The 20,882-nt window shown below is 43.2% G+C and overlaps 1 protein-coding gene across 2 annotated transcripts; it reads right to left on the bottom strand.

The window, feature by feature from the left end:
- Positions 1-1,166: 1,166 nt before the first annotated feature.
- On the bottom strand, positions 1,167-15,918 carry LYZL4 (lysozyme like 4). Of its 2 annotated transcripts, none has more exons than XM_043596081.1 (5): positions 15,842-15,918; positions 11,551-11,743; positions 11,289-11,438; positions 7,668-7,746; positions 1,167-1,426 (listed from the first exon to the last, which is right to left on the bottom strand). In XM_043596081.1, exons 2-5 carry the CDS (start codon positions 11,687-11,689, stop codon positions 1,357-1,359), a joined length of 438 nt encoding a protein of 145 aa, XP_043452016.1. In that variant the 5' UTR covers positions 11,690-11,743; positions 15,842-15,918; the 3' UTR covers positions 1,167-1,356. The 2 variants fall into 2 exon arrangements, with proteins under 2 accessions (XP_043452016.1, XP_043452015.1); XM_043596080.1 differs by lacking the exon at positions 15,842-15,918 and adding an exon at positions 15,688-15,835.
- Between the last annotated feature and the right edge of the window lie 4,964 nt (positions 15,919-20,882).

The following is a 20,882-nucleotide window of genomic DNA, read 5'->3' as shown; positions in this document are numbered from 1 at the left end:
GGTTTTTTTTGTTTAAGTTTTTATTGATTTATTTTGGGAGAGAGAGCAAACAAGGCAGAGAGAGAGAGAGAGAGAATCCCAAGCAGATTCTCTCGGGATATGGGGCTAAATCCCACAAATCGTGAATTCATGACCTGAGCCGAAATCAAGAGTTGGACAATTAAGTGACTGAAGCGTCCAGGTGCCCCACAGCATTGTTGATAAAGAAGAAAAATCCCTAAACGGAAAAAAAAAAGTTGCAACCAAAGCATGACAGCAATTGTCTTTGGGAGCTAAGATCACAGGAGAATATATATATATATATTTCTGTATTTTTTTTCCAGTTTCTCTAATGAGAGTATGTGTTTCTGATAATTTTTTCTAAAACTTAACTTTTTAGGGGCGCCTGGGTGGCCCAGTTGGTTAAGCATCCGACTTCAGCTCAGGTCATGATCTCAGAGTTTGTGAGTTCCAGCCCTGCGTCAGGCTCTGTGGTGACAGCCTGGAGCCTGCTTCTGATTCTGTGTCTCCCTCTCTCTGCTCCTCCCCCACTCACCCTCTGTCTCTCTCTGTCTCAAAAATAAATAAGCATTAAAAACAATTAAAATTTAAAAAAACACTTGAACTTTTTTTTAAAATTTTTTTTTTTAACGTTTATTTATTTTTGAGACAGAGAGAGACAGAACATGAACGGGGGAGGGTCAGAGAGAGAGGGAGACACAGAATCCGAAGCAGGCTCCAAGCTCTGGCTGTCAGCACAGAGCCCGACGCGGGGTTCGAACTCACGGAGTGCAAGATCATGACCTGAGCCGAAGTCGGCTGTTCAACCGACTGAGCCACCCAGGCGCCCCAACACTTGAACTTTTTATAAGAAAGAGCAACTGTCACTTGATTGTCTCCACAGAAGTACAAGGAGGATTTTGTAGTGTCACTTCCACCTGGGGTCCCAATGTGGACACAGGTTGGGATTGGTGGCCCTGCTTGCCCTTGACCCCTCTTTTCTTCTCCTGTATCTTTTCTTCCCTTCCCTATTTAATATTGACATTCATGGACACACCTTGTTTTCCAGATAGTTTCCTTCCTCTAAGTCCTCCATCTAAGATTAAATAATAATAAATCATGATGACGGTAAATAATGGTTATCCGAGTAGCAATCACAGGAAAATAATACAAGCGGAGACCTTTGGTCCAGGTTGAGTAAGCAGCTGGTTTATTCTACATCCCGCATCCCTGGAGGAAGCAAACTTTCGCCCTTTTCCATCTGATGGAGCTGTCAAGCTGAGAGATAATCAACAGGATTGCGTGAAGGCAGCAAACAGCAAAGCATCTTCATTTGGAAGGTACCACCAGAGAATGGCGTCAGGGCCGCCCCTGCAGCTACAGCCTGCATCCATCCAACCACCGTTCCAGAGTGTCTGAGTACTGGCAGTTCAGGGACCAGGAGGGCCTGCAGAAAGGAAAGCGTGGAGTGTACAGGCGGGGGCTCCCCAGTGTCCCAGCTCAGGATCTGCAGGTCCAACAACCCCCTGCTGGCCCACTTACAGCCCAGCCTGGCCTCTGCAGGCACATTTCCTACGGCCGTTGTGCCTCTCGAGTATGACCCTCTTGCTAACTCCAGTGCATCCTGGCACAAATGCTCGTGCCCCCTGCACCCACAGCATACTCACGCTGCCCTCCACTTCTTTCCGTAAGTCCCACACCATGAGCGGGAAGCCCCTCCCCCAGCCTACAAGAGAAGTATCCTTGACTTCTCTGAAGTGGGCATCAGAGGAGTTCTGTGACTTGCCCAGGGTCAGAGGGCGAGTCCTTGATCTGAAATGGGAACCCTTGACTTTGAGCCAGGGCCTCTTTCACCTTTCCGCGCACGTGTTTCCCCTCTCACCTTTCAAACTCCCTTTCAGCTCCTCAACCTTCAACCCAGCTCCTCAAACTCCCTTCTAGCTGGTCCTAGGCCAGCTAGACTGAGTTTTTCAAAACTTTTCTCCTGAAAAGTGATCCCTCTATTCCCAGCCCCCATGCCAGTACCCAGACCCCAGGTCCTCTGCTCCCAACCTGGAAGTTGTGGGGATCACCAGACCAGATGCAGACCATTAGAAACCCTGTTTTGTTAGGCCACCCCTCAGCCACGCAGGCCTCCATGAATTTTCCAGGGTAAGGGTTCCACAGTTAAAGAAAGGGCTGTGAGCCCCTGCCCCCCACAACTATAAAGCCTCAGGGGGAACACACACATAGGTATTTTCAGAAATTGCAAGGCTCTACATAGCCCAGGGCAGGCACTGCAGAAGGGAATCCCAGGGGCATGCAGGCCCATGGTCTTCTCCCTTCCTGTCTGCCTCAACCCTGCAAAGCTGCTTGATCTGAGCTTTGAAAAGACATGGCTGCTTATTACTTTAATAAGAGCTCACTTTGCTGGAGTCCTGAGCAAGTGGGAAGGCCTTACTCAGCCTGGCCCAGCATATCTCTACTAAGTGCTAGACAATAATGATGACTTTAGCTCATTAGTGCTTGCCCTAGAGAGCCAGCCATGCTTCTAATTAACTGGGAGAATAAAGACAGTATGAAAGATGCTTTAAACACTTGGAAGACACATTAAGGGGACTCCCACTTTAAAATACAGTCTATTAAATTAGTAAGGAAAAGGGATTAATGAATAAGTAGTATTGAGAACACTGACTAACCATTTGAAAAATATAAAGCTGGATCCCTACCTCACTAAAATACATTCCAAGAAGACCAAAAATTAAGTATAAAAACATAAAACCATGAAAATTTTATTTTCTAATATTAATAAAAACTTAATATAGGGCTTATTTTGTACCAGGCACTGTTCTATATATCATTTTATTTTTAACGTTTTTTTTTTTAAATTATTTATTTTTGAGAGAGAGAGAAAGCGGGGGAGAGGCAGAGAGAGTCAGGGACAGAGATATGAAGCAGGCTCCAGGCTCTGTGTTGAAAACAGAGAGCCCAATGCGGGGCTCAAACCAACGAACCATGAGATCATGACCTGAGCTGAAGTCAGACACTTAACTGACTGAGCCACCCAGGCGCCCAGCACTGTTCTAATATAGAAGAAAACATGGCTTGATTTCTTTACAAACCTGGAGTACAGTTTCGTATAAATTCAGGAGCCACAAAACAAAATATTGAGGGATTTGGTTCTGTGAAAATGTAAAACTCCTATATGATGAATACACCATAAATGAAGTCAAAATACAAATCGCAAACCTGAAACAAATAGTTCACATAGATATCATGAACGAAGTTCTAATAACCCTAATTTATAAAAGACACGTATAAAATCAATAAAAACGAAAGAAAACATTATCATCTCAAAAGAAAAACAGGCTAAGAATATGAGTAATCAGTTCAGAGAAAAATGGCCAACAAATACACGAAAAGATACTCAGCTTCTTTGTTTAAAAATGCCAGGCAAAATAGAATGGCATCATTTTATACGGGTCAATTTCCAAAAACTACACAAATTTTATTGCTCTAGGTCAATGAACTGAGGGAACAGGCCTTCTCACACAGTGTATCTGGGGGTGCTCTCTCTCTGAATGCCAATTGAGCAATCTCTCTACCAACGTTTATTTCTTTTGAAGTTTATTTATTTTGAGAGAGAGAGAGAGAGAGAGAGAGAGAGAGAGAGAGAGCTGAAGGGGCAAAGAGAGAGGGAGAGGGAGAGAATCCCATGCAGGCTCCATGCACTGTCAGCACAGAGCCCAATGTGGGGCTCAAACTCATGAACCACAAGATCATGACCCTCTGAGCCAAAATGAAAAGTCAGACGCTTAACTGACTGAGCCACCCAGGCTCCCCTCTCTACCAACATTTAAATGCACCTAGTGGTCCTAGCAAATGGAAACAATCTACCTGTTCATCAGTAAGGGACTGGCAGATAATTACCTGCAGCATCCAGAGGGCAGATGTTCTAGGTAGCACTATGCCAAGATTTGCAAGCTCTTTAATAAGTGAAAAAAAAGTTAGGTGCAGGTCAGTGTGCATGTTGGGATTTCACGTGTGTTTTAAGATATTTTTCTTATTCTCAATATTTACACATTTTTCTCTGATTTACAAGACATATTAACAGCGGTGACCCTCAGGAGGCTGCTGATAAGAGCAAGATGTTTATTTTTTGATTTTCATTTTTAAACACACATGTCTTATTTTCATTTTGAGAAATGATAAATAATAAATTTCTAAAAATTTTAATGGCTTCTAGGTAACAGCCCAAATGCGGACTTGATCTTCCAACAAACATTTAGGGAAGACTTATAATATGCCAGGCACAGAGCCAGATGCTGGAGGCAGGTAAGACAGACAAAAATCTCTGACTGAAGTTAGCACCAAAAGGCACAGAAAATGACAAAAAAGCAACAATGAAAAGCTGACCTCTGAGACTGACACACGCTCTGTTGCCAGATTCTGAACAAGGTCTCACTGCCTATAGGGCCCTGAGGTCACTATAAGAAACACTACTTAAGACTTCTGCTGGTAAGATGGGTCCGCCTACAGTTCTGCCCCTCCTCACTGACTGTTCAAAACCCTGCCCCCACAGAAGAACCGTGCAGAGAGAGTCCTTTGGTTGCCTTCCACATGACCAGAGCACAGATTTCCTGGGCCAACCATCTACTCTTTGAGCAGACTGGTAAAAGCTGAGGCTTGGAATTGCACAGATCTAGAATTAGTTCCACCACTGTGGCCATGGGTAACTTGTACCTCTCGGTGCCCCTGTTTCCTCATTTCACAAGGAATAAGAATACTCACTGCACAAGGATTGTGATGTTCATATAGACATGCAAAGCCTACATACCGGCAAAGGAAAGAAATTGTAGCTATCATTAAAGGATTTCCTCTATTGTAAGATATGTTAATGATTTATTAACAACTTTTGTTAAAATTTGGGAGGACACATCAATTACAAGATAAACCCTAATAGCAAAAAATATTAAGATGCACAATTTGGCACTGAAAAAAATATTTGCATTGTTTCTAGATCTAATGGGTGACTATAATGCCCCAAATCAATCAGGACATCAATTATGAAATACGGGACAGAGAGAAGGTGGAAAAGGCAAAAGAAGGTGGAAATTGGTGGTGAGACAGTGTCTAGTGGATAGCATAGGCCCTCCATGATAAATGGTATCGGTGGAGGTGGTGGAGGTGCATGCTGGGAATGGAGGGTTTTTACGTACTCCACCGACTCAGACTAGGAGAGAGAATTAGACACACATATCAGGAAAATCTCCAGGTTGGAAACTGGGCCAGGAGACTTACACACTGTTCTATAACCATTAGCCAAGTAACAGTGAGCAGAAACAAGAAAAAGCCACATGACCTGTCTATGTGGCAAATACTGAATAAGAGGGAAAATCTGTCCTTATTCAAAGAAAAAAAGAAACTAACATGGTACTTATGGGAAAATAGTAGTAGAAGAAAAGGGAGCTCATCATGAAATTCAGAGGAACATTCCTCTGAGAATAATATACTACAGAATCCAGAAGTAAATTTATATAACTGATGTCTTCAATAAGATGTCACCAGGCACAAGCTCTGGAGAAAGCCATGGAAGAGAAGAGAGCTTAAAAAAAAAAAAAAAAAAAAAAGATGGATAGGCTAACACAGAACTTCAAAGATACTAAAAGTGTAATAAACAAAATTCAACACCCATTCATGATTTTAAAAACCTTTAACAAACTAGAAATGGAAAAGATGGAAAAGAACACTCAATCTGATTAAGACTATCTCAGAAATTTTAAAGAAAATAAAACAGTTAATGATAAAATATCCAACGTCTTACCTGTGAAATTGGGAATGAGACAAGGATGCCACTATCATCACTTCTACTCAACATTTACTGGAGTTTCTAGCCAATGCAATAAAGCAAGAAAAAGAAAGCAAAATGTATTGAGAGTCAAATGTGAGAGATTAAATAAAGTTTTTTAGAAAAAAAATCAAGAAGACTATCCTCATGACCTAGGAATAGGCAAATATTCCTCTAAAAAAACACAAAAATAACCATAAAAGAAAATTAATAATAAATCAGACTGCATTAAGACTAAGAATTTCATTTTATCAAGACTTTTTTAAGAAAGTGAAAAGGTAACCGACAAAATGAAAGATGTTTGTAATACTTGTATCCAACAGAAAATTTTACCCAGGGCATATAAATAATTCCCAATGAATTAATAAGAAAAAAGACAAATGTAATAGAAAAACTGACAAAACTATTGAACAGGCACTTCACATAAAAGGATATCTAAATGGCCAATAAAATTTGAAAAAGTGCTCAATCTCAGTTGACTAGGAAACACAAGGTAAAACCCATGCAATACTACTACACAGTCACAAGAAAAACCTAAAAAATGTCAAGCACTGATAATAACTTGGAGCCACCAAAACCTACAACAGCTGGTGACAGTATAAATTGAATCCCTCTAGAAAACTGTTTGGCAGAATATACCAAATCTGAAAATATGCATACCTATGACTAACAATTTTATTCCTTGGTATAATCAATGGAAATCCATTTATACATTCACCAAAAGAAAAGTATAGACTGTTCATGGCAGCACTAAAAAAATGAAAACTATTCAAATGCCCACCAATGGAATAATGGATATATAAACTGATATATCCATCCATATAATGGAATACTATATAGCAACGAAAACAAATTAGAACTATACACAATAATATGAACAAATATTGAGTGAAAGAAGTCAAATACAGGCCCAACCACTTGTAAATTTTGGAAGTCTTTACTAAGCAAATACATGGTTATAGAAGAAATCAGAGTTGCAGTTATTTTTGGTAACAAATATATAACTATCCATTAATACATCTAATACAACACCTAATATATAAAGAGTTATTTCAAACAAATATGATCTGAATTTTAAAAATAAGCAAAGGAGAGGGGCAGGGGAAAAATCACAAAAGAATATAAATATGTAACAAACATAATGGGAAAACACCCCTAATGGGATATCATAAAATGCAAAAGAAGATAAAATTATTATATACCTTTCAAATGGCAAAGATTTTATACTTGATCAGAGTTCACTAAATAGGCATCTTACTAAGCTCTTAATACTGATATTGGTACAAATTTGCTGGAGAGTCATTTTACAACATTAAGAACCTTACAAGAATTTAGATGAAAGAAATAATCAGAGATATAAACAGAGATTTATTTCAAGGATGCTCACCCTAGCCTCCTGTATAACTCTAAACAAGATTTGAGAAAGAAAAAAATACATTCAACTTAAGGCAATTTGTCTGATAATTATGTCCTTCCTCCTTAGAGCTTGGGGTTGCAGAACTCAGTGGTGTTCTACCGCTTATCTTGGGGAATAGGATCCCACTAGTTTGAGACTACAGATATGCAGAGACCAAGATTAGGCCAAGATTAGGATTAAAGATAATTGGTGGGGGCGCCTGGGTGGCTCAGTGGCTTGAGCATCCTACTCTTGGTTTCGACTTAGGTCATGGTCTCATGGTTTCATGGATTCAAGCCTCGCGTTGGGCTCCATGCTGCCAGCATGGAGCCTGCTTGGGATTCTCTGTCTCTTCTCTCTCTCTGCTCCTCTCAAATAAATAAATAAACTTAACAAAAAAATTTTAATAAAAAATATAATGGGTGATGGTCATTAATACAGACTATTAGAAAATGTACCACTTACCATGCTCCCAACCCTTCCTTATCTTTTACGATTTTCTTAACACATTCAATTGTCTTCTTCAAATCTGGATTCAGTAAAGCTGTGGAAAAAACACAGTGGAAAAATACGACTCCACAACTTGGCAGCTAAGTCAGAGTGATGTCAGGGAAGCTACAGGGTACTCATGTTTAGAGAGGCTTCCACATGATTCCAAGGATAAATCTATCCCTAGATTTTTCTCAAGACAACCCTAGGAGGTAGTAGCATGTGGTCCTCTTTTACTAAATCTATTGATTTTTTTCTTGTAATTCTTATCATAATATTTTCATTAAAAGTATTTATGTATAGTGAATATGCTGTGCTAAGCAATCTAAGAAGCAGTGGACACAAAATGGCAAACACAATAAATCTGTCCCTGTCCTCCTAGAGCCTGCAGTCTGATAGAGGGAGATAAAGATCAGAGATAAGTATAATACCAAAGATACCTGGCAGGATGGGGGAATGCAGCTTGACATGGGAGCTGATGAGTGGGGGCACCCCATTCAGACTTTCAGGGTCAGGGAGGGGTTATTGGGCCACGTGACATCTAAAAGAGTAGGTAAGGAAAAGGGGTGGAAAGATCACAAAAGGAAAACTGTTCCAGGCAGAAGAAACAGCATGTGAGATGGCCCAGAGGTGCCTCTGGGGAACCAACATGACTAGGCATTCATCACCCCATTCTCTCCTTTGAATGTGGAAGCCAAGACCTCCCACCTGGGTTACTGCAATACCTTCCTTCTTGACTACACTTTGCCTCCTCCTTTCCCTAATCCAGTCTGATGGCTTTTCCTTAAAACAGTACTTCGGTGCCCCCTGGTTGCCTGTAAAACAAAACTCCACGTCCTTGGCAGAGTCCAACTTTGCCCCAACATACCTTTCCACTTCCACCACCTTACCCTTCCATTGCCTTCCTCCATGGCCCCACCATTAGAGACCTACCAAGGGGCAGAAGACAAAGCTAGTGCCCACCCTGAAAGCGGGTGCTCTACCCCTGATACCCACAGCGAGGTAATCATACACAGTTCCTCTTCCTGGACTTTATTCATGCTCATCTCCCAATCTGGATCAGCTCAACTAAACAGGACGGTCCTTAAAAGTCTGCCACTGACCACCAACCAAGCTCACTGCGCCCTCTTCCCACTTCTGAATAAAATGCCACTTTGATGCAGCACTTACCTGTTAAATCCATACATGTGTGTATACATACCTACGTGCATACATAGGTACACATGTGCATGCATGCTTACACACACACACGTGTGTGTGCGCACGCGCACGTCCTAAACCCCAGCTGCTTTGTAAATTCTTTGAATGAAGTTGTATTCATCACACACACCAGGCAGTATACCAGACGCCGTGCTTAGCTCTTAATGTACACTATAGCACATTAAAAACTCAACAAAAGCCCTGGGAGGTAGGTCCTCTTATTACCACTTTACAGATAACTAAGGCTCAGCTCACATAAGTAGTAAGAGGTGGAGCCAAGATTATCTCTGCTCCTCACCCTTCTGGACAAGGACAGGATACAATTCCCTGAACTGCTCCCAGGACTTAGCACAGGGTCTAGTAGCTCTTGATGGTGCCTTGCTTCCTTGTGGCTCAAGGAAGTCCTGCTGGCTTGTGGTTACAAATTCCCAAGGAGACCGTTTCCCCCTCTTTTTAGAATGTCGTTGCTTTCAGGATATTCTAGCTCATCTCTTCCAGCTGACAGCGCTGCTCTCAATGTGTCTCCAACGTTCCTCCTTGCTTTGCTCAGGCCCCATCTACACGATGACCTCAAACCTTTGCCTTAGGCCACAGGGAATCAGCTGATGTCCCCTGGGTCACCATCAGCTTCAATCTTCATTTATCTGTCTGGATTCTTGCTCCTCATTTTAGCCTTTAGGGATTTTCCTTTCTTGCCAGGCCAGCCAGGTACTATAGAAGATATTTCTTTTTTAAGTAGGTTCCATGCCCAATAAGGAGCTTGAACTCATGACCCTGAGATCAAGAGTCACATGCTCTATCAACTGAGTCAGCCAGGCATTCCAGATTTAATTTTTTACATTTTATCTACTGGGAGGGTTTTTCAAAGATATCGACTCCACCCTATTTTCATCACAGCACTCAGTACCACCTCTATTACAGATAATTAGTTGTTTCTCTGGTCAGATCCTGGCAATCAATCAATCAATCTTCTTATGAGATATAAATCATGGGCCTATTGGGTTTCTCTTCTTGTCTTGGCTACCAGGAAGCTTAGGATGACACTGAATGATCTATCACAGTAATTATGTTCTTAATGTGTAGATTTCTCCTAGACTTTGATCACTGTGATTTTGGGCCTGCACAGTGTTTTACATACATTATCCCACAGCAACCTTCCCAGCAACCTTAAGAAGTAGTTAATGTTATCCCCACTTCACAGATGAGGAAGCTCTAGGAAGTGAATTGCACAAGCTCATGTAAGTCACTTTGTAATGGGAGTGGCTGGGAATCCCACTGGGTTCCTGTGTGTTTCCTGCACCTTTCCCTCCTACTTTGCAATTCTGTGTCGTCTTGAATCTGGGAATGTCTTACTTCTCTTTGGAGTCCCAAGGCCGAGCATGGGGCCCAACACCAAGCAGGTTTCTCCTGGCCCATATAAGAAGTCTTTACCATGACCTCCCCACTCTGTCTCCTAAAGACCCAGCTTAGCAGCCACAGGTTCTAGAACGTTTCTCATTCATCATGGGGGAAGGAGGTTTGCTCATTAGGGAGACCCTAAGAATGCTGGGCTCTTAGACCCTCCTAAGGCAGAATAACAGCCTCAAGTTTCAGAGAGAGCTCTGGCCTGGTGCTGCACCCTATTGGTTTAGTCCTGACTCAGGAGTCACACTGCTTCGGTTTGCCTCTCAACGATACCACCTACCAGCTGTGTGGCTTTGGGCCACTAACCCTCTCTGGACCTCAGTTTCCCCATTTATAGAATGGGGATAATAATGATGCCCATGTCATGGGTGCCTTTGAGAATATTAGACGAATTCATATCCATGAAGAGCTTACTGGAGTACCTGGCAGTTTGCCAGCATTAGAATGGCAACTCCAGGAGACCTGGCACTTAGTGGGTCCTCAGTAAGTGCTAGGATGATGGAACCCTGGGCAAGTGCAACCTTGTGACTACAGGTACTTGGAACCCCTGAGAGGGGCAGCAAAGCTCTCCTTGGAAGAGCCTACTCCTGTATCCTCCCAGCGACCACTTCTGCCTGTCCAAGTGGCAGCAACCATTCCCCTTGAAGTAGAGTGTTGTGCCCAGGTGTGGGCAAAATGAAGCCCCCACAGAGCCCTCTGCTCCAACCCTTCAGGCCCAGAGGCTCTGATGCTCGCAGCCTCTCCCCCGCCTCCTCTCAACATTCTGACACCTTCTCTGCCTATCCGGATGGGCATCTCCGTTCCTCTTTGGACAGCCCAGCCTCCTCTCTCCGCAGCCCTTTCACCACACTCAGCCTCCCAGGCCCCGCCCCTACCAGCCCCGCCTCCTCCCTGCTCCAAGCCTGCAAACTCTGGCCACCCTGAAGGCAGGCCTCGGGAGCTCTGTGCTGCAGCCCCCAGTTCCCCGGTGTGGAATGGAGGGAGGTGACCTACCAGAGCAGGACATGTGGCAGCGGTTCTTGCCCGTGTCGCACCAGTCACGGTTGGGGATCTGAAAGAGGCCGTAGCCAGTGTAGTCACGTTGGAGGTTCTCGTAGACCGCCGTGGGGTTGAACTTGCTCTCAAAATAAGCCAGGCACACCCCTAAGATGGAACAGGAGGTGGGTGGCTAGGGGGAAGGCGAGTTGGGGAAGCCTGGGCAGAGGCCAGAGGAAAAGGAGGTGAGGAGAGAAGGGGCTTAGAGGGACCTACTCACAGTTTGCAAGGCTGTAGCCCTCGAAATGATCCAGGCCTCCATCTTTGAGCTTCTTAGCCACCACGCAGCGCCCCATGACAGCAGCGCCACTTGGAACCACTAGGTAGCCAAGGAGGGAAAGAACCAAGGATGCCTTCATCTTCTCAGGTTCCTGGCAGTTCAGGGCAATAGTGGCCAGGTGAGCCTGGTTTCTCTAAAGGAAAAGAAGGGTGGGGGTCTGCGATTCAGTGTGTTCAGATAAAGGGGAGTCTCCCCTGGCTTAACCATGATACTTCTTCCCACCCTAATCCTCTGCTTTGTGTCACTGCAAATCCCGGACACCCGAAACCCTGCCTCTCCTCCTCTGCTTGAGGCCCTATTTCCTAAGGAAATTGGTCTTGTGAAGGTCACACCCTCACATTCTTTCCCTCCAGCAAAACCCAAAGGCATCAAATCCTCTCTTCCCCTTTATTATGCAAGTAGAACTTGTTCAATAGGTACAAGTTGGAAAACAGGAAGAGAAGGAAAAACTTCAATGTGGTCCCACTACTCAAGCATTATTATTACGTTGAATTATTTCCACCACTGCATTTTATCCTAGAATATATTGAGTTGTGGTCTCACCCTTTCCACAGTTTGTCCCCAGACTGTCTACAAATCAAACTCTGCTGAGCTTTTCTCCAGCTGTCCACACAAGGAGACAAACCCCGGTCCAGCCCAGACCTGCCACCTAGCAGGGGTGTCATCACTGACAAAAGCTGGCAAGTCCCTGAGCCTCACAATGCCTGTGCTTTCTCATCTGTGCGAACGGGGGTCATGTGTGGGGTGCTCAGAGAATTGACTCCTGAGTTTCTCCTTCTCCATTTCTGTTGTCACCACCTAAACCCCCTCATCACCATCCCCTAAACCACCCTCATCATTATCCCCTGACCCACCTCATCACCAAACCTTAACCACCCCCCCCCAACCGATCACCATTCCCTGAACCTCCTTCTGTACCTTTACCTAAACCCCCCTCATCACTGCAAGCTGAATGGTAACCCAGCCTCTTGGTCTCCACTGCTCCCAACTCTTCTAGATGCTGTTCTTTCCCTAAATTTATTTATTTATTTTGAGAGAGAGAGAGAAAAAGAGAGATTAAATCTCAAGCAGGCTCCGCATTGTCATCAGGAAGCCCAACCAGGGGCTCGAACCCACAAACTGAGAGATTGTGATCTGAGCCAAACTCAAGAGTCAGACGCCGCTTAGCTGGCAGTCACCCAAGCACCCCAAGGTGGTGGTTTCTAACATGAGTGACGAATGTCCCCAAAGCATATACAAAATGTTACTCTTAGAATGCTTCTAGTTCCCTAGTCCTTATCAGAGCAAACCCACCCTTGGCTTTCTAAGTCTTCCATAATCTGGCCTCACCCTGCCCTCCCTCCGTCGGGAGGAATCATTCAGTCAACTGTGAATTCCCATGTTGCTCCTTCTCTGTTCTCTGCACCTCCCTACCCCACTCCCCACTGCCCATGCCCCTTTCCTTAGCATCTCCATGCATGGCTCTTCCCAATCCACAGGGCCCTACCATGCCTTTCCCCACCCAAACATTTCTCCATCTTCAGGTGTCCACTACAGGTGCCACCTCCTTGAAGCCTGATGCAATCCTGCATAAACGTTCCCCCTCTAAGCCCCTACTGCCTTCAGAATCACCTCCAGAACCTAGCAGGTAATTGTCCTGTTCTGTGCTATGTCCTATCCCTCAGACTAGAATGTGCAATTGGAAATTACAACATAACTTCTACCTGACATGCCCTACAGCCCCAACACTGCATAAATATATGTTAATTAGGCAACTAATAGCATCCACCTGTCTGTTATCATTCACAGGTGTGTGCCTGTTCTCCAGCCTACATTTACTTGCACAAGGGGTTCTTGACCTTGGCACTTGGGCTGGAAAATCCTTTTTCCTGGGGGCTGGTCTATGCATTGGAGTTTATTTGGGAGCACACCTGTCTCCAGGTGCCAGAAGCTCCTCCCCTTCAGTGGTGACAAACAAAAAATGTCTGCACACACTGCCAAACGTCTCCTGGTGGACAAAACTGTCCTCTGTCGAGAACTAATGACACAAATGTCTAACTTGGGAAAAAGTTAGAAATAAACGAGTGTAGTCCTGAATTAGAAGAATTTCACTTTTAAACATTTGTTTAAACTCTCAACTCACATGATTAGTTACAGACATCACTATTACACGACATACCCTATTGAGGAGGGCCTGGCATTTAAAGTGCTCAGACTTGGGAATCAGGTTGCCTGGGTTCATATTCTGACTTTACCCTGTAATAGCTGGGATTTTAGGAATCCCAGGAATAATGGAAGACAGTTACTCAGCCTCTCCGTACCTCATCTAAATAATGATAAAAAATAATGCTTACCTAATTGTGTTGATTTAAAAGGTGAAAGAGTTAAATATGCAAAGTATTCAATCTCCAGAAGACACCTGTCTTTCTGAACTGTGGTCATACTCCTTGCCCTTAGCTTAATAACCAAATTCCAATGCATATTGGAAGAGAAGTCCATGTTTACATTTTCCAGCAGAGCAAAGGATAGTTTCAGCAAAGGATATCCGTCTCCCCAACAGACTCATAAAAGGCATACTTAGTCCTCCCTCCTTCCTTCTTCCCTTGCAGTGAATTCACTGGGAGTCCCGTCTCCTGTTCTACCAAAGCCTATCCACCTCTCACCATCTCCTCTGCCTCATGGCAGTTCAGAAATCACCATCAACTCTGACTTCTGTAGAGGTTCCTAGATATACTCCGAAACCCTACAATCCTCTCCTGTTCCCCTATCCCTATTATCCACACAACAGCTAGAAAGTCCTCTTTAAAAACATATATCCAGGGGCACCTGGGTGGCTCAGTTGGTTAAGGGTCTGGCTTCAGCTCCGGTCATGATCTCACGGTTCATGAGTTCAAGCCCCACGTCGGGCTCTGTGCTGACAGCCCAGAGCCTGAATTCTGCTACGAATTCTGTGTCTCCCTCTCTCTCTGCCCTTCCCCCATTCACACTCTCTCTCTCAAAACTGAATAAACGTTAAAAAAATTTTTTAAAAACATATATCCAGTCACATCACTCACCTCCTGTGGGTTCCCCTGGAACTTTAACTGAAATCCCAACTCCTCAACCCAGCCAACAAGACCCTTCCTGCTCTGGCCCTGAGTACCTCTCTAGTCTGATTTCACACCTCTCTCCCCACCACACTCACCTTGCATATCTCTTTTCCTTAAACATGCCAATCTCATTCCCACCACGGGTTCTTTGCATCTGCTGTTTTTTTTTAAAGTTTATTTATTTTAAGAGAGCAGGAGAAGGGCAGAGAGAGAGAGAGAGAATTCCAAGCAGACAAGCACAGAGCCCACCGCAGGTCCCAATCCCACAAACCACGAGATCATGGCTGGAGCCAAAATCAAGAGTCAGACGCTTAACCAACTGAGCCACCCAGTCACCCCTTCGTCTGCTGTTTCTTCTGGCTGGAACAGGACTCCCCCAACCACCACAGAGCCTGCTCTTTGTGGTCATGGTCTCAGCTCAAAAATTATCTCAATATCTCCTCTGATCACTGCTCCATCACAGAAAATCATTTCTATTTTCTTCATAATATAAGTCAATTTCAGAAATTACCTTGTTCATTTATTTGTTCCTCTATCTCCCATACCAGAGAGTAAGCACCAGGAATGCAGAAACCTGGTCTGTTTTGTTCTCTGCTTTATCCCCAGAGGGGCGGGGGGGTGGGGAGTTAGAGAGGGAGGGAACCAAACCATAAGAGACTCTTAAAAACTGAGAGTAAACTGACAGTTGATGGGGGGTGGGAGGGAGGAGAAAGTGGGTGATGGGCATTGAGGAGGGCACCTGTTGGGATGAGCACTAGGTGTTGTATGGAAACCAATTTGACAATAAATTTCATATATTAAAAAAAAGAACTTAGAACAGAGCCTAGTATATAGTAGGTGCTCTGAATCTCTGTTGAATGAATGAATGAATGAATGAATGAATGAATGAATTCAAACCCTTCCCAACAGAATTGTCATCATATAAGCAATAAATGGATTTTCTGAGTGTCTCTTGCACCTGGGTATCATCATAACTGTCCTGGTTCCTGCCCATCCTATACCAGCTTACCAGTTCACCAGTCCTTCTGCAGGCCTTGGTGCCTCCTCACGGGAGGGGAGAAGCAGCCACTGTGGCAGCTTTGACCTTTATTGCAGAAAAGTTGCTCTACCTGCACTCGGTTCCCTGGGCTTTTCAGATTCCACTTCCTTGATAACCTGCTTACCTCCACCCAAGAGCTTCTAAACCCAAGTGCTTCTCCATAGTGTGCTCTTCTAGAATCTTTTCTATGACATCAGTAGCTATGCACCAGAATATTCTGAAACAGGGAGGGGTCTGTAACCAACACGGTGTATTAGTTTTCTATTGTTGCTGTACCAAGCTGCATCAAACTTAGCAGCTTAAGCTATACAAATTTATTATCTTAAAGTTCTATAGAAGAGAACCCATTCCATTGCTCATTCGGGTTGTCAGCAGAATAAAGATCCTTGTAGCTGTAGGATCAAGACCCTGTTTCCTTGCTGGCTGTCAGCTGAGGGCCATTCCCAGCTTCTAGGGGCCATCTGCATGACTTGACTTTACCTCCCTTCCCCTATCTTCAAAACTAGCAATGATGGGTCAAAACCCTCTCATGCTTTGACTCCTTCTTTCCTCTTCTTATGTTGTTGTATCTGTGACTCACATTTCTTTTAATTTTTTTTAATGTTTATTTATTTTTGAAAGAGAGAGAGAACAAGAGGGCAAGCAGGGAAGGGGCGGGGCGGGGACGGAGAATCTGAAGCAGGTTCCAGGCTCTGAGCTGTCAGCATAGAGCCCGATGCAGGGCTCAAACCCGTGAACCACAAGATCATGACCTGAGCCAAAGTCTGATGCTTAACCAACTGAACCACCCAGCTGCCCCTCTGACTCACCTTTCTGCCTCTTCTCTTACTTATAAAGACTCATGTGATTAGACTGGCTCACCCAGATATCCAAGATAATCTGCCCATCTCAAGGTTCTTTACCTTAATCACATTTGTAAAGTCCTTGCCATGTAAATAACATGTTCAGAGGTTTCAGGTGTAAGGGAGTGGATATCTTTGGAGGACCATTATTCTGCCTATCATAGCATTCTTCCAGGCCTCCACAAAACTTCCTTCTAGTAGGGAGCAGTGGGAGAAGCAATTATTTTGCTCATCTACTCACTATGGGTCATGGTCAAGGACATCCTCTCTGGAAGCTGGGCAACCTCATTTGTGAGATAAGGGCACCAGATTGGGTTATCTTAAAAATCCCTTCTAGCTCCAAAGAGTCAAAACATGCTGAAATGATTGAGGATAATGCTAGCCTTTTGAAAACACTGAAGTTCTTATGGCTGACTCAGTTATGACTGGTAATTAGTTGATTAATTAAAAGTGATAAAATAGAGAATCATAAAAGAAACAGGCCATAAACACCAAGACTTAAACTCATAAATCCACATTGGCTCAATAATCTTTAGTGATGGCCATTTCTTAGATATGAGTTATGGACTGGAGCACTGCTTAAGATTTTTGTGTAAATCATACTGTACCATATTCCATTTCTAATTTCTATAACTTTAAAGTAAATCAAAAGCTTGAAAACATAAAAGCAAAGAAAGAATTTAAAGACATAAAGCAAAGCAATATCACCTGGATTTCTCTTCTAGATTTTCAAGATTTTTTCTAAACTTTCTTAGTTATATTACCCAAAATTATCCTTTTAGTAGAATGATTTGCCTTTCTCAAGTCTTTCAAAGCACTCATCTTGAAGTTTAGATAATTAACTTAAGCTGGAATGACCAATTTGTCCTGGATTGGTTGGACACAGCCTTATACTCACATAATTGACAGATCAGTACTAATGGCATATCTCTATTTCCTTTTAACTCTTCAACTTAATTTGCAAAAGTCACCACTACTACTCATCAGTAGAGTATTTTTCAACTTTATGTACTTTTCAGCAGTTTTTCAAACGTAATCTTGAATTCTTATGCTTTCCAGAAAACCTGTAGTCAAGAGAGATTATGTCTCTTCTCCCAGAGTTGGGAGAGGGGAGCAGAGGTCTTTTAGAGCAAGACTAGTAATAGCCCTCCTCTCCCTCCTCCACACTTCCACTGCTGTTTGACCAGAGCTCCATTCCTGTGCAAGACTTTAGTGCATTTACTAGAGTGCCTTGGAAGACATAAAGCATCTTCCATTATTATTATTGGGGTTAGTGCAAAGATTTCATGGAACAGTTTAGGGCAGGGCCTGGCAAACTACAACTCACAGACCAAACCTGGCCAGCAGACTATTCTCATAGATAGTTTTGTTGGAAAACAGCCACCCCCAATCATTCATGTATTTGGTTAAAATGAGGAACTATTGGAAACAACTTGTATTTTCATCAATAGAGGTTGATTACACAAGTTACGAAGTGATTTCATTCAGTGGAATTCTTTGCAGCCTTGGAATCAAGCAGGCAACTCTCCACATACTAATATGGGAAGATATTTATGAAATAATGTTAAATGAGAAGGAGTCTCAAATCAGTATCTCAGCGTGCAAAACGAAGTAATATTAATGTATATTTGCTTGTTCTATATATGGAAAGATATGCAAGAAATTTATTACATTTGACCACTATTTCTTTTAAAATTTTTTTAATGTTTATTTATTTTTGAGACAGAGAGAGACAGAGCATGAATGGGGGAGGGTCAGAGAGAGAGGGAGACACAGAATCTGAAGCAGGCTCCAGGCTCTGAGCTGTCAGCACAGAGCCCGACATGGGGCTCGAACTCACAGACCATGAGATTATGACCTGAGCCGAAGTCGGATGCTTAACCGACTGAGCCACCCAGGTGCCTTATTTGACCACTATTTCAAAACAAGTAAATAAATTACCTATTAAAAAATAAACAAAATATTTAAAAGGTTTTAAAGGCAGAGAAGAAAGTAGACTGAATAATTGCTCTCATGCAGGGAGCTTCACACACTCATACACACACACAAACATGCCCTACCAAACATGTTTTGAGCAACTTGGTCACATGAATGGAATTAGAACTTTCTAGAACTGATTTGTTTTAAAAATGAGGAAAAAGGGCTTGCACCTGTGCAACTAACAAATTGACCTGCCAAGTTAGACAGCGACTATAGCCAGACACTGTTCCCCCACCCTATCAGACCAAAGCATCCTACTCCCCAGTCTTTCCTTATTCATTCAATCGTTAGAAGAGCAGTTATTAAGCACAGACTATGTACTGGGTCTAGGGTAGGCTCAGTGAGGAACCAGACACATTCTCTGCTCTTAAACTTGAAGGAACTGCCAGGATAGTGGGAGGACATACATGAAAATTAAAATGTAGTGAGCTGAGAAGTGAAAGCTTAGTGCACACAGAAGATGGACTGAACCAGCTTCAAGGCAGCCCAAACGGTAATATTAAGGGATGAGATTCTGCCACTTGTTTTGAGATAAATTTACATCTCTTGGCGACAAGTCTGCCTCTGTCATTCCCAAGAGTGCTCCCAACCTCTGTAAGGTGGATTCATACTTTGCCTCCAAAGTGTGAACACACTCAATTTTCTACCTGGACACACCCATCCCTCACTCACCCATCATCTGCAGATGGCTGCATCCATGGCTCCAGAGTGGAGCACATGACCAGGCCTAAGCCATTCAGCATTCACATTCTTTTCGGCATAGCGATTGGTTCAGGAATGATTAAGTGACCTAAACTGCACCAATCATAGAGAAGATTAAGATTTTGATTTAAAACCTCTAGAAAAGAGGTGTACCCCAGTGTCTGTGAATCTTCCAGGGGAAGAGGGGAACTTCTGAAATGATTGCATCACCATAAGGGTTGATCTGGCCACCATAAGGAGCCAGAGAATGAAGCCAATTCCACAGCCAGCAGAGCCAAGAGACAAAGATAAACTAAGTCCTGGTGACGTTGTTTGAATTCTGGATCAGGCTGTACCTGAAGCCAGTCCACCTCAGGACTTTCCCATTCCTCTTGGTTTCATCCTATTTGAGTTGTGTGTTGAGTAGCTCTGACCCACTCATTCTTTGAGAAAAGCTCAGGGCTCTCCAGCTTGGCAGGTAGCAGAGCCCATCAGAACTATCCCTTCCTTCCTGAATTCTCTCATGAGAGACAAGGACTTTCTCTGTGTTTATCTTTATGTAAAAATTCATTGTTCTGTGTGTCAGTAATTGGATTTCATTCCTCTTTCAGCTGACATTTAGGGAATTCACAATACCCTTGGTTGCCTTTTTAAAAAACAACTTTAGGGGCACCTGGGTGGCTCAGTTGGTTGACCGTCCGACTTTGGCTCAGCTCATGATCTCACGGTTTGTGGGTTTGAGCCCCACATCAGGCTCTGTGCTGACAGCTCAGGGCCTGGAGCCTGCTTCAGATTCTGTGTTTCTCTCTCTCTCTGCTCCTCCCCTGCTCACACTCTGTCTCTCTCTCAAAAATAAAGATTAAAAAAAAAACCAACTTTATTGGGGCACCTGGATGGTGTAATCACTTGGGCTTCCCACCCTTGGTCTCGGCTCAGGTCATGATCTCCCAGTTGGTGAGTTTTAGCCCCACATGGGGCTCTGTGCTGATGGTGCAAAGCCTGCTTGGGATTCTGTCTTTCTTTCTCTCTGCCCCTCCCCCACTTGTGTGCATGCTCTCTCTCTCTCTCTCTCTCTCAAAATAACTTAAAAAAATAAAATAAAAAATAAGTTTACTGAAATATAATTTAATCCATACAATTAACCTATTCAGAATATATATTTGGATGGTTTAAGAATATTATGCTATTTTTTTAAGTTGTGGTAAAATACATGGAACATAAATTTTATTATATTAACCATTTACTAGTGAAAATTCAGTAGCATTAATTACACCCACAATGTTATGCAACCATCACTGCTATTTCCAAAAATTCTTCATCACCCAATCAGAAACTCTGCACCCATTAAGCAATAACTCTCCATTGCTGCCTCCCTCCGGCCCCTTTCATCTCTCTGTCTCTGTGAATTTGCTTACTGTAGGTATTTCATATAAGTGGAAGCATACAATATTTACCCTTGGTTTTTGGCCTTTTTCACCTTGTTTGGCTTCTTACCTTATTCTAAAAATAGAAAGTAATTGGATCACTATTGATTTACCTGATGCTCCTCACACGCAGAACTCATCTCAAGGCCCGACTGACATTTATGCCCTTCGGAATTATCCAAACAAGCCTCTGTCAGTGCACCAGTTCATTTTTATTATGGAACACCCACATTCCTGG

This window comes from Prionailurus bengalensis, chromosome C2, assembly GCF_016509475.1.
Source record: "Prionailurus bengalensis isolate Pbe53 chromosome C2, Fcat_Pben_1.1_paternal_pri, whole genome shotgun sequence".
Taxonomy (NCBI): Eukaryota; Metazoa; Chordata; class Mammalia; order Carnivora; family Felidae; genus Prionailurus; species Prionailurus bengalensis.
This window is presented reverse-complemented; position numbering and strand designations above follow the sequence as displayed.

Excerpts from the sequence above, each read along its gene's own strand:
- LYZL4 (XM_043596081.1), bottom strand. The coding sequence starts at position 11,689 with ATGAAGGCATCCTTGGTTCTTTCCCTCCTTGGCTACCTAGTGGTTCCA. Across the intron at positions 11,439-11,550 it reads GGGCTACAGCCTTGCAAACT|GGGTGTGCCTGGCTTATTTT; the intron begins GTGAGTAGGTCC and ends GTTCCATCTTAG. Across the intron at positions 7,747-11,288 it reads CTGCCACATGTCCTGCTCTG|CTTTACTGAATCCAGATTTG; the intron begins GTAGGTCACCTC and ends TTTTTTCCACAG.